The sequence below is a fragment of the Cryphonectria parasitica genome, assembly GCF_011745365.1.
Source record: "Cryphonectria parasitica EP155 unplaced genomic scaffold M406scaffold_6, whole genome shotgun sequence".
Taxonomy (NCBI): Eukaryota; Fungi; Ascomycota; class Sordariomycetes; order Diaporthales; family Cryphonectriaceae; genus Cryphonectria; species Cryphonectria parasitica.
Window position 1 is genome coordinate 3,596,929 of NW_024468914.1, and position 12,239 is coordinate 3,609,167.

At 52.2% G+C, this 12,239-nt stretch overlaps 6 protein-coding genes across 6 annotated transcripts; 5 read left to right on the top strand and 1 right to left on the bottom strand.

The window, feature by feature from the left end:
* Positions 1-22: 22 nt before the first annotated feature.
* M406DRAFT_347334 (amidase) lies at positions 23-1,582 on the top strand (the record flags this gene model as incomplete). The annotated part of the gene is made up of 3 exons (XM_040922279.1): positions 23-103; positions 146-1,341; positions 1,424-1,582. 3 exons carry the CDS (start codon positions 23-25, stop codon positions 1,491-1,493), a joined length of 1,347 nt encoding a protein of 448 aa, XP_040774908.1. The 3' UTR covers positions 1,494-1,582.
* A 1,690-nt stretch (positions 1,583-3,272) lies between these two features.
* M406DRAFT_261162 (cytochrome P450) lies at positions 3,273-4,919 on the top strand (the record flags this gene model as incomplete). Its single annotated transcript, XM_040917419.1, has 2 exons — positions 3,273-4,556; positions 4,599-4,919. The coding sequence occupies 2 exons, from the start codon at positions 3,273-3,275 to the stop codon at positions 4,917-4,919; spliced, it is 1,605 nt and encodes a 534-aa protein (XP_040774909.1).
* A 1,193-nt stretch (positions 4,920-6,112) lies between these two features.
* Positions 6,113-8,283, top strand: M406DRAFT_51026 (uncharacterized protein; the record flags this gene model as incomplete). Its single annotated transcript, XM_040924427.1, has 3 exons — positions 6,113-7,083; positions 7,152-7,716; positions 7,804-8,283. The coding sequence occupies 3 exons, from the start codon at positions 6,113-6,115 to the stop codon at positions 8,281-8,283; spliced, it is 2,016 nt and encodes a 671-aa protein (XP_040775005.1).
* A 340-nt stretch (positions 8,284-8,623) lies between these two features.
* On the top strand, positions 8,624-9,463 carry M406DRAFT_75175 (uncharacterized protein; the record flags this gene model as incomplete). Its single annotated transcript, XM_040925810.1, has 3 exons — positions 8,624-9,002; positions 9,200-9,295; positions 9,417-9,463. The coding sequence occupies 3 exons, from the start codon at positions 8,624-8,626 to the stop codon at positions 9,461-9,463; spliced, it is 522 nt and encodes a 173-aa protein (XP_040774910.1).
* A 1,208-nt stretch (positions 9,464-10,671) lies between these two features.
* M406DRAFT_261592 (uncharacterized protein) lies at positions 10,672-10,956 on the top strand (the record flags this gene model as incomplete). Its single annotated transcript, XM_040917454.1, has 1 exon — positions 10,672-10,956. A coding segment is annotated over one exon (285 nt), but the record flags the coding sequence as incomplete, so codon positions are not given.
* Positions 10,957-11,427: 471 nt separating this feature from the next.
* Positions 11,428-12,163, bottom strand: M406DRAFT_75177 (uncharacterized protein; the record flags this gene model as incomplete). The annotated part of the gene is made up of 2 exons (XM_040925811.1): positions 11,428-12,066; positions 12,140-12,163. 2 exons carry the CDS (start codon positions 12,161-12,163, stop codon positions 11,428-11,430), a joined length of 663 nt encoding a protein of 220 aa, XP_040774912.1.
* Between the last annotated feature and the right edge of the window lie 76 nt (positions 12,164-12,239).

Genomic DNA, 12,239 nt, shown 5'->3' on the forward strand with positions numbered 1-12,239 from the left:
ACTTTCGTGCTTGCTCTCCACAATGAACGTCCTGAAGTCCTCAGAGCTATCATCAGTTCACGAGCTCAATTTTCATGCTCTGGACGCAAAAATCGGGAACAACGTCAATGGCAACAATACCAGCACCAAATTATCTCATCAAGAGCTTCTGGCTAGCCCTCGGATTAACCATCAGCGACTATGGGACCAGATCCATTACACAGCGCAATGGGGCGTAATTGAGGGCTCAGAAGGCATGAACCGCTTGGCCCTGAACGAAGACGACAAGGCGGTGCGTCAGTGGTTCCTCCAGGAGGCCAAGACCCTCGGCTGCACAACAGCAACAGACGCCATGGGAAATCTATTTGCTGTATACCCAGGCGAGTCACCAGATATGCCTCCTATCGCCATGGGCAGCCACCTGGATACCCAACCCGCCGGTGGCAAATACGACGGAATCCTAGGTGTGCTTGCGGCGCTGGAGGTCATCCGCGCCGTCCATGAAGCCGGAATCAAGCCTTGGTGCCCCCTCGCAGCCGTCGTCTGGACCAACGAAGAAGGGGCGGCATTCTTCCCTGGCTGTTCTGGCTCCTCAGTCTGGGCCGGCTGGGTGCCCGTCACAGACGCCTATGCACAGGAGCACTGCGTGACGGGCCAGACGCTCGGCGCCGCGCTGGACGAGATCGAGGCCAAGGGTACCGTCGCCGCTTCCAGTCTTACCACACCGCTGCAAGCCCATTTTGAGCTGCACATCGAGCAAGGCAAGATCCTTGAGGCCAACCAGCAGAGCATCGGTGTTGTCCGCCGCATCCAGGGAATCCGGCGCTATGCCATCACCTGCTATGGCAGACAGGAGCATGCTGGGACGACGGCTATGGGGGACCGTGCTGACGCGCTCGTCGCAGCATCAAAGATTGTGTTGAAGGTCGAGGAGCTGGCCAGGGCGCGCGATGCCTGTGCGACGGTTGGTGTGCTCAAGGTAGCAGCTCCGACGCCGAACACGATCCCTTCGTGTGTTGATCTGACCATTGATGCTCGTCATATGGAGGAGTCTACACTGGACGACCTAGAGAAACAGATCTACAACTACCTTGAGGGCCTCTCTGGTACGAACAGAGCCTGGAGTTTCTCCAAGAAGCGAGTGTGGCATAGCCCGGCCCTGCTCTTTGATCCTGACCTGGCGGACTGTATTTCGTTCGCGGCGGCGGCCGAGTACGGCCAGGCTCAGGTACGAGATATGGTTTCTCTTGCTGGTCACGACAGCGCCATGACGGCGCTCCGAGTTCCTACGGCCATGATCTTCGTTCCGAGTCAAGCGGGTATCAGTCACAGCCCATTAGAATTCACTTCAATGGAGCATTGGTATGTGAAAAACCCCCAAATCAAGAAGCCACTTAACAGTGGAGGTCGTTTCCTACTAACACAGTGTGGGAATACTACCTAGTGGCCGTGGAGCACAAACCATGCTCAATGCCGTGCTCCGTTACGATCAGCTCTGTAAGAAGCGCGGGTAGTCGGCACGACAGCGTGTGCCTTTGGTGGTGCAACACCATGCGATCCTTCTGATCCTCTACAAAGTACTAGATACATATATACTCGATGCAATATGGACTAAGGTGTGTTTTTGACTATGCAGCTTAACACATGAGTTTCTTGACGCATGTTTCGTCTCCTTCTGCGCCTTGATTCCATGCTACTATTGCTGCTATTGCCAGGGTTTGTTTCAGCCACAGCTTCTCGACTAGTGAGCCAGTCAGATCGTTTCCTTTGAACACATGCTAGGAGCTCTTAGGAAGCATGTGCCAAGAAATTCTATTGACTACGTGTCCGGAGGGGGGAAAGGCTCGTAGCTAGGAGTGTAAGCCAAAGTATAAGGCTTCAAAGTGGCGAGTAGTGGTTACAAACACCTGCAACAGTTTGTCTGTAAGCAAGAGTTGTACAGTCATAGCACTATGAACTTTGATAGTCATCCGCTGAGGAGGGTTGAGAGAAAAAGTTGGCATAATATATGATTATCATTAATAGTTGTGCAACAGAAACACCACGTATGATTGGTCAATCATCAAGACGCCATGTTCATCTTGTTTTTCTGTCTCATTGTTTGTACCTCATTACCAATTTCAGTCACAATATTGATATGCATGTTGATTTCCCCATGCCACGCACCAAGAACGGGCAGGCTTTAGTGTATTCAATCAGCTTATGTTGTACAATTACTGCAGTACGTTGTTTATGTAGGTTCCAATCACGTCAGAATTACGGCAGTGTAAGAAAATTTGCCCCCGAGACTATCTGTCTCTTCCTGATGCCGACCGGATAACCCGTCTCAAGCACTGTGCATAAGGCGCTGAGGCTACAAAGGCTAATATGCAAGTCAATCCAACGTCAGCATTAGATTTGCTCGCCTGGCCGCTCTGGACATGGCATTTTGTCTTGTTTCAACAGTCATCAGACTTGTAGGCGCTTGTCGACGCTTGTCGCTGACGAAGATCCGGGGATCATTAAACTCTAGAGCCAAGCCTCCGTGATTAATGCGGGGAACCCGATAGTACGATGTGCACATAGCGGTGTCTTGTCTCACTGTGTGATCCACTCTGGAAAGTACCTAAACATTCTGTGCATCACTTGTTGACTAAACCAGATTTGTTGACATGTTTCGACATCCCGATTCCACACGCTACGGTGGACGCGGGTCCATCCTCCTTCTTGGCCTGCAGTCTACATCCTAGCACCTTTCTACGCCTTCGTTCTATCTCATTTCGGCACCATCAAGCCGTAGGACTTGGCGTTCGTGCATAGCAGCAGCCAGTAAACTTCCAGAGACGGAACATTACGTCGGTGTTTGCAACATAGTGCAAAAAACAAACGACCGAGCTGAGGCGAAGCGTATTCCTCCAGACTAGTGATATCCCTCTGATCAACTCCACTCCCACACTACAATTCCTTCACACCAGGATCACACAAGTATTTCGCTCAGGGTGTGTGTTTAACAACTGATGTCGGACGAGAGGTTGACCCGGACCATTTGAGCCCACCAACAAGGTGCGTCTGTCTGAGGAGGAACGAAAGGGAGGCCAGGAGGTGTAAGAAAATAAAATTCGCTATGAGAAGAGCAAGAAGTAGACAGCTTGACTCACCTGTGGAGTGCCTCGTCGACCTCAAATTCCCGGACTAGGAAGGCCATCGACACGGTCACCAGTTATCACTCTCTTGCAAGAGAGGGAGAGAAATTGTACTGCCAGTTTCAGCATCGAGAAAGAGGAGCAAACATTATCTACCTCCAAAGCCTAACAATGGACGCTGTGCAAGCCAAGCTACGAGATGCGGGTCCCACGGTCTGGCTGGCCGTCGGGGCGGTGGTCGTAGCTATCCTTCTTCACTTGGTCGGATCCAAAGACTCTCGCGAACCCCCTTACCTCGATTCGAGAATTCCCCTTGTGGGCCATGTGAGGCACCTTATCGGCCTCTACAGATATGGAGCCAGGTACTTCACCACACTGGACCAGGAACACCACCTCGGCTTATACACCCTCCCTGTCTTCACGAATCGGCTGTATGTGGCTGGCTCGGCTGAATGGTCCACAGCCGTGAATAAGCACTCTTCCACCATCGACCTCTACACTCTAAGCTCTCGGGCCTTGAGTCAGCTAATGGGCCTGAACAAGGAGTCGATGGAAATTGTCAACCACAACCTCCACGGCGACAGGAAGCAGACAGCAGGCAATATCATCTTCACGCTAAAGGATGTGATGCTCAAGTCACTGGCGCCAGGCAGAGACCTAGACGAGCTGAATGACAAGCTCCTGGATGGCCTGTCCCCTCTCATCAGTAATCTCGCCCGAGGCACGAAGTCGGAGAAAATGATGTTCTGGGCCTGGGCCCGTCAACAAATCTCTGAAGTGTCAATGGCGGCGGCATACGGAGAGGACAACCCAGTATCCAGGCAGCCATCGCTAGTCGAGGACTTTTGGCAGTTCGATGCCAGTGCTGCAGCGCTGATGGCTCCGTGGCCCGCAGTATTTGCGAGAAAGGGCCATCTCGCCCGATGGAGGTTCATCAATGGGTTCGTCGACTATGCCGTAAGGGGTGGCTACAAGCAGGCGTCCAATCTGATCCAGGTCCGCGCCAGAGAAGCTCTGGCTACTGGAATGGCAGTCGATCAATACGGCCAGCTGGAGAGCAACTTTGCCCCTGGCCTACTGTCCAACACCGTCCCAGCTACTTTCTGGTTGATCAGCCGCGTCTTTGAGGATCCTGAGCTTCTCGCCAAGTGTCGCGCCGAGATTGACCAGTGCCTCGAGAAGGGAGAAGACAACAAGCACGTCCTCAACATTACAAGGCTGCAAACCCAATGTCCCCTTTTTGCGAGCGCATTCCTGGAAACCCTCCGGACTACTGCTCCCCTCAACACCTACCGTTTCATCCGTGAGGACACTGTCGTGACCAACAACTCGACGCAAGAGAGCTTCCTCCTCCGGAAGGGCAATCTGGTGCAGCACGCCTCGACCGTCCTGCATAGCCGCGCCTCAGTCTGGGGCGAGAACCCCGACTCCTTCAACGCCGGACGATTTCTTCCTGTCGTTCACCGGGCGCAGACCGGCTCTGGTCTGCAGGGGAAGCCCATGGACCCTGCCGCGCCTTTTAGAGATGCTAATGGCAAAATGTATAGCGGCTCGTTTCGGCCGTTTGGTGGAGGCGTGCACTTGTGTCCTGGTCGGTATTTTGCGCAGACCTCGATTCTTGCAGGGGCGGCGCTATTTATCGCCGCGTATGATATGGAAAGCGAGCCGGGGACGGGAAGGTATGTTCCTCCTCCGTTTAAGAACGCCAAGGGAGTCATGTTCCTGTCCATTATCAAGCCGGATAGGGACGTGGAGGTTTCGTTGAAGAGGAGGGCTGGGTTTGAGAACGCTGAGTTGGAATTCAGCAAGTCTAGATGAAGGATTGGACTTACGTCGCGATAAATGGTTCCGTCTTCCTGGCTTGGGAAATACATAAATAGTATGTTATTCATAGTTTCAGGCACTGAAGTATGGTGCCATGATTCTAACCATATGTCAAGCGCTCTCTGCTAAATGGCCAAAATATCGATGATTGGTCTTTATCCTGTACAACCGTGCCACCCCTTTTAAGCACTGCAGTACTCAGTATAGGCCCCATTTCAATAGCGCCACAGAGAATTGGATTGTGTATTCTTGATTGGAGAGCAGCTTTTGCGCATTTCCTTGTGTCATGCGTCACGTATGGCCGGGTCGGACCGTTCCCTGCTGGCATCTTGAACTGCCACAGCCAATTACCTCGAGGCTTCCACCTGTGAATCCCAAAGGACTGGTACAATGTGACACAATTGTTTACCTTGCACTCGAGGTGTCTCTTGTTACTTTGCACTAAGACGACTTTACGTGCCAATGGCAGGTGGCCCTCATACATCAAGTTCCCCCTCCTCAGAGACCAGACAGGCGCGTGCGGGCTGTTTATCAAGTTTGGTTGTCGACATATTCCCAAACACATGCGGTGGTTTCCAAGTTGGCATACGACAATATTAGTCTGTCTTTGTCATTCCGTTCTCTTCTTCCTTTATCTCCCCACCGTTTTGAGAGACAAGGAACAGAAAGCTTATCACAATATAGGCATGATCTGCATCAAGGATGTTGTTCTTGGCTTTTGGCAACATTGTGAATAAATCAATGCGACTCCGGAAGTGATAGGCCCCGTACGTTCTTTACCACCTTCGCCATGAGGACTGACAGGTCTGTTTCACCAAACATTACCTTCTCCAGCAGCTTTCTCCTCTCCTTTTCGCAAGACTGAACCAGGAAACTCATCAGATGCTGGACGTTGTCAAGGTTACAACGAGATACACCTCGTGCATACGACATTCCTCTTACAGAATAGCACGAACTGTGCAAGGTTCCGGTTACGCTGCGGACTTCCATTACCGGATTAGTCCACAGATCAAATTAAATGATCCACATCATTGCGCTGGGAATGGCGAAATCAGTGAGATGTGAGAGAGAGCACAACATTGAAAAGGGCACCAGGGGGACGCGTCCCCCAGGCGGATTACCAGACTTGAGGTTCTTGACGTGTCGTTCGTTCAACTCTATTCATCTGCAGAATCCTCTTCCGCAAGATGCACGTCTCCGCGCTGAGTATCGTTGCCGCCCTGGCGGGCACAGCCGTCGGGCTGGCTGTGCCTCACACCCACGCCGTGCATGAGCGCCGCCGTCTGCCTCATCCGCGCATCAACAAGCGCATGTCGTCTGACGCGGTCCTGCCCATGCGCGTCGGGCTCAAGGCCAATTCTGCCGCCCTCCAGTCTGCCGAGGAGTGGCTGATGGAGGTCTCGCACCCGGCCTCGCCCAAGTACGGACAGCACTGGACTTCGGACGAGGTGATTGAGGCTTTCAGCCCCTCGAGCGAGACGGTAGACACTGTCGCCGCTTGGCTTGCTGAGTCTGGAATTGGAAAGGAGAGGATCACGCACAGCGACAACAAAGCGTGGTTTGCTTTCGAGGCGACGGTGGAGGAGGCCGAGAAGCTGCTGCATACCGAGTACTTCCACGACGGTATTGAGGAGGACCGTGGCTCTATGGTTGGATGCAATGAGTACCATCTGCCTAAGCACATTCAGGAGCACGTGGACTATGTGACGCCAGGTGTGAAGGGAACCATGATGGACCTGCACCCTACGAGCCAGTGGAAGCGGAATGCGCAGCGAAAGAGGAGCTCGGACACTCATCAGGGCAGCAAGCTCATGCCACAGGACGAAAAGTTCAGAACTGTGTCTCGTGCTCTGGCTGAGAATTTCACTTTGGCTACTTGCGACGAGTATATTACTCCTGAGTGCATTCGAGCCCTGTACAACTTCTCAGCGCCCAACCCCAACGCGACAGTTTCGTCCAACAACTCGCTGGGTATCTTCGAGGAGGGTGACTTCTACAACCAGGATGACTTCGACGAGTTTTTCACGACATTCACGCCGTATATACCGAACGGCACACACCCGATTCCGAACTTTATCGATGGTGCTGTGGCCCCTATCAAGGTTCAAGCTCTTGCTGGCGGTGAAAGCGACCTCGACTTTGAGCTGGCGTATCCCATGTGGGTCTTTGCTTTGGCTCTCGTTACGACTTCTACCCAGAAAATACTAATTCTGTGCGTTTCATTAGCATTTACCCCCAGACAACAACATTATACCAGACGGACGATCTCTACTATGCTGAAGGTGGTTCCTACGGCATTTTCAACACCTTCCTTGATGCGCTTGATGGCAGCTATTGCAACTACTCTGCCTACGGCGAGACGGGCGACGACCCAACGCTCGACCCAGTCTACCCAGATCCTCACCCTGGTGGCTACAAGGGCGACCTGATGTGCGGAGTCTACCAGCCCACTAACGTCATCACCATCTCCTACGGTGTATACGAGAATGATCTGCCATACTACTACCAGGAGCGCCAGTGCAACGAGTTCCTCAAGCTTGGCCTTCAGGGCGTGTCCATCTTCGTGGCCAGTGGTGACACTGGTGTGGGCGGTTATCCTGACGGCACGTATGGCGATGGGCCTTACTACGGCTGCCTCCGAGACGACGACGTCTTTGCACCGACGCAGCCCAACAGCTGTCCCTGGCTGACAAACGTTGGCGCTACCGAGGTGTTCCCTGGAAAGACTGTCGATGAGCCCGAGAGCGCCGTCTTGGATCTGTCGGCCTCCTTCAACTACAGCAGCAGCGGTGTAAGTATTGATCAAGGGGGTCATGTCATTGATAACGATTTGATTTGATGTGTTCCCACCCCAGCTGACTCATGTCAAATAATTAAGGGCTTTTCCAACATCTTTGGCATCCCCAGCTACCAGGCAGATGCCGTCGCCACCTACTTTGCCGACCACAACCCGCCCTACCCGTATTACTACGACGGTAACTACCTCAATGCCACCAACGGCGGGCTGTACAACCGCAACGGACGAGGCATCCCAGATGTGGCTGCAAATGGCCTCAACATCGCCCTCTACGTGGGTGGTGAGTTCGGGCTCGAGGGAGGCACCTCGGCCTCGAGTCCCATCTTTGCCTCATTGGTCAATAGGATCGTGGAGGAGCGCCTCGCGGTCGGCAAGGGTCCTCTGGGCTTCATCAACCCCACTCTATACACGAACCCGCAGGTGCTGAACGATATCACCAACGGTACGAACCCAGGATGTGGCACCGATGGGTTCGAGGCTGCTACTGGGTGGGACCCCGTCACTGGACTGGGAACACCCAACTATCCTAAGATGCTTGAGCTGTTTTTGAGTCTTCCTTAGAGGGACATGCTTGGCGCTAAAAGAGCTAGGAAGAATAGTTAATGTACTATTGCGAGCTTCAAGGTCGACCTAAGTCTTAGCTGGCCGTTTACAGACGAAAGCTAGAAAAGAAATAGACATAATTCATGTATAGTGCCATCACATGGGAAATGACAGTTCTATCACGTCAACAAAAATCACAAGACAGCAGGACCGAACCGTCCGGTACGCATATAGAATGAACGAGCCCTCTCTACACAAATTGATGAACTTAACTATATCGATAGCAACAATTGACGGTTTTGAATCTCGAGCACACATCCCCATACATCTAGTTTGCTCGATACCCCTGGCTATTACAATGCTGCGGCTACTTCGAAAGACTTCGAAATCCCTCATCAGCGCCGCTCTGAGCGTAAAGGAGTACATCGTGGACGTATCTGAAGCTGCGGCTGCTTTCATCTCAGTCGATGCTGAGCTCTCTACGGACCAAGACGCGCGCAACAAGCCAACAAACCTCGGTGCTCGCAGAGCTAGGCGTCCTGCAGCGCCATCCGGCTCGCCCGAGCCCCTCGCAGAATTGCCCATAAATGGAGGCCCACCTTCGGGTGCGCCGCCGTTCCCAAGCTACGACGACCCGTTAGGACGGCTCGACCACCCGTTCTGGAAGGGAGATCACCCCTTACTTAGGTCCGACCATCCTTTCTGGGACGGCGAGCCTCCGGAGAGCGTTGGGTGCGGTATTCACCGGCTTGTCAATGTTCCACCGGCTCCTATTCACCGTCTCCTACCATAGTCATTATCTGATACTGGCCGGGGAGGTCCTCGAAACAGAACAAATTCGTCAGTAAACATGATTCCAGTGGACTCAGGCAATGAGTCAGATGCATAAGATCTCACCTGATGCCTGGAAATGGCTGAAAGCCCTTGGCGATAGGGATGATCCGGAAGACGAACAGCAACCAGACAACCAACAAGGATAGCGGCTTTCGGAAGGAGGAGGATGTATCAGCAACAGAAGTCGATCGACGAGGTAAGAATGCTGCAACATTCTTACCGAGACAAAATGACGAACTGATCAATGATGGGTAAATGAGCCTGTCACCGTAAAGGCGTAGTTAAGACGAGATATTGTAAAAACCTAAATGTCTCAGAAAAAGCATATGAGCGCATTGCACAGTTCACCCCTCTGGATAAGTAGAATGTGCAGAACCGATTTCTAAAAGGGTCTTGTATAAGGCCTGTTGATAACACACACATCTTGACGCTCTTCGAGACAGAGTCCATATGCCAAGCACTTAGCTGCGTTCAGCTGAAAACTTGACACATGCCGAAATATTCAGGGAACCTTTCATCTCAGCCCCTCGCGGCCCCCAAACAATTATCTCAAATTGGTGGCTTGTGTTTCCTCTTGATCGTGTGTTTCAAAGATGCACTTGCTGTACAAGAGCGGTTGACTATAGCCCTGCAGAAGATGCACATCGTCGGAGTTACCATTATGTTGCTAGCATCTGGATTTCGGGCTGAAGCCAAGACAGGTAATATCATGGTTCCTGCAGGAAGGCCTGCAGTGTGTAGTACCTCCTTAACCATGAGCAGTTATAAGGTGAGAATGTCTGCTCATTTACGACACCGGCCCTCGAAGAATGACTTGCCCATTCCGTCTTGGTTGTAAGTACGTGGTGTGTGCTGCTCTACCATTACACAACTCTCGCCGACTCCGTCTTCATGGACTCGAAACGACCATCTGAATACGACTGCTTCCCCGAGCTCGTTCCAGAAGCAGCAGCCCACCTCAACTCAAGGGCCCCCTTCCTCCCAGATGTTAACACTAGAACGTCGCAACAAGGACGAAGAGAAGCCCAAGATGGGGGAGGCCCCGAAGCCTTATCACGCGCTGAGGCAGAAAATCTAGCTCACAAGTTCACCGAACGAGATCCCAAATACTTGGTTCGCTGTGATCATACACCGAAGCTCTCGTGTGTGTCACAAGGTGCAGCGCAGCTAGTGGTGCCTGACAGCGATAGCACGGCCTTTACCCAAGAGTCGCCTCCAACGGATGACGCTCCAAAGACTGGTGCTAAGAATACACACTGCGTACCGCGAGGACTTATTCTGCCCCTCCTTGTAGTTATATCTATAGTGGTAGCTGCAGGCATCGCTGGAGGCGTGGCTGGTGCGATCCTGTCTTCCAGGAGTCGTAGTGGAAGTGAGTCCAGACCATCGGCTGCAATGAGCAGGTTAGTATGAGTCCAAGCTGCTTGGAGGAGGAGTCATACTAATAATTGGACAAGCGCAGCAAGTTACTCGCAAATAGTTACAATAACGTCCACCACATCTTCAAGTTCCAGCCCCGGTTCTGCAGCAGCAACAGCGCAGCCGGGCCCCAACATATCCACAATCACAGGCGGTTTCGCCTTCCAGGGATATTCAGGCGATAACTTCAGCGGCAACGCAAGCCCCATCGTGCGTGATGAGCTGTTTACGGACTTTGCCTTCAATTGTTCCTCGTACGTGTGGATACCAAACGGGACCGACTGCTGTGTCACGTTTTGTGCCAACAGGACAGTCAGCGGGTGGGTGGGCTGGTGGTGCTCGGAGCGACGGCAAATCAATGCGAGCAGTCTGTTCGAGAGAATCTATATTGGGTGTGGGGATGAGGGAAAGCTTGAAGATAGCGGAAGGTGTATTTGATTAAAGAGAAGTTCGATTGCTGAGTCAAGCAAACTCTTGAGGCCAAACATGACTATCTTCGTCCCTGAGCACAAATGTAAGCCACGTCTACCAGACGTGTGTTACATGGGCACTCAAAGCTTCAGGAACCATGTTGCCCAGATGACACTGTCGAGCCCATCTCTGCATTTCAAAAGCTCACCGCGGGATTCTCCGTCTAACCACCACAGATACAGTATCTGGCCATGTTGCCGAGCAATGTCCATGGTCTTACAAAATATAGAAAGTACTTCGTATTCCTGCAGCGTGCGTGTAAAGACTAGCCACCTCGATCTCAATCCTCGAACACGGATAGAAGCAACATGATCACCTTGTGGTCATACGAAAAGGCTGGGTGATATGCCCCGAGTGCATCTCGTCCCATTGAGCAAAGAAAGTAAACTTTCAGCTAAAGGATGATTTATGAGTCCACCCTCAAAATTCCAGATCTTCTTAGAAGAAAATCTCGACCCATTGTGTGGCCTCAGGGCACATGTTTGCGACCATGTACAGTGCGTTAACGACCCGCTTCATGGGAATATGATGGGCCAGACTATCTTCGGATACTTCTCCGCGGTGTTCCAGACGTAAGACTGCCTTGTCAAAAGCCTTGTCGACAGTATCCATATCTGTCCAGTCGAGCTTATTTTTACCGATCCTGTTAACCTCCTTGCCCCCCTTTCGGCGGTGCATACATTGGAATCCAAACTGGAAGATTTCCGGCTCGTGGTAGTACTCCTCCTCCACATAATCAATTTGAGCGCAGCATTTCGCAGATATGTTCTTGATGAAGCGCAGCCATGTCATATGTTTGCCTCCTGGCCCACCCGCGGCGAAGACGCGCATCATCCTGACGAAACGATACCAATTGTCCACGGCCCCGAAACTACTGGGTGAAGGAATTGTGAGCGAAAACTCGTTCTCGCCGTAGTAGATGGGTAGGGCCTCGATGCGGGTCCAGCGGCTGACGCACGTTAAGGGCGGCTGTACGAGGGTTGTCTTTGGCCGAGCATCTTCGTCGACGAGGACAAGACTGTAGACGCAGTTGCGCAACTCGGCAGGTAGTGGTATGGTTGCGTGCGTCTGAGCTTCCTATTCCACGAGAGCACCTGGAGTTAAGTAGGAATACTAGATTCATTCGAAGAGCATTTGGTAGTCCACGAACCTTGGCTTGTATGAAGTCGTCCATCTCGGCTCGGTGCACGATGCAAAAAGTCGCAGCGGAGAAGTTGAAGGAGTATTACTATGCTGACCTTTCGTCTTGT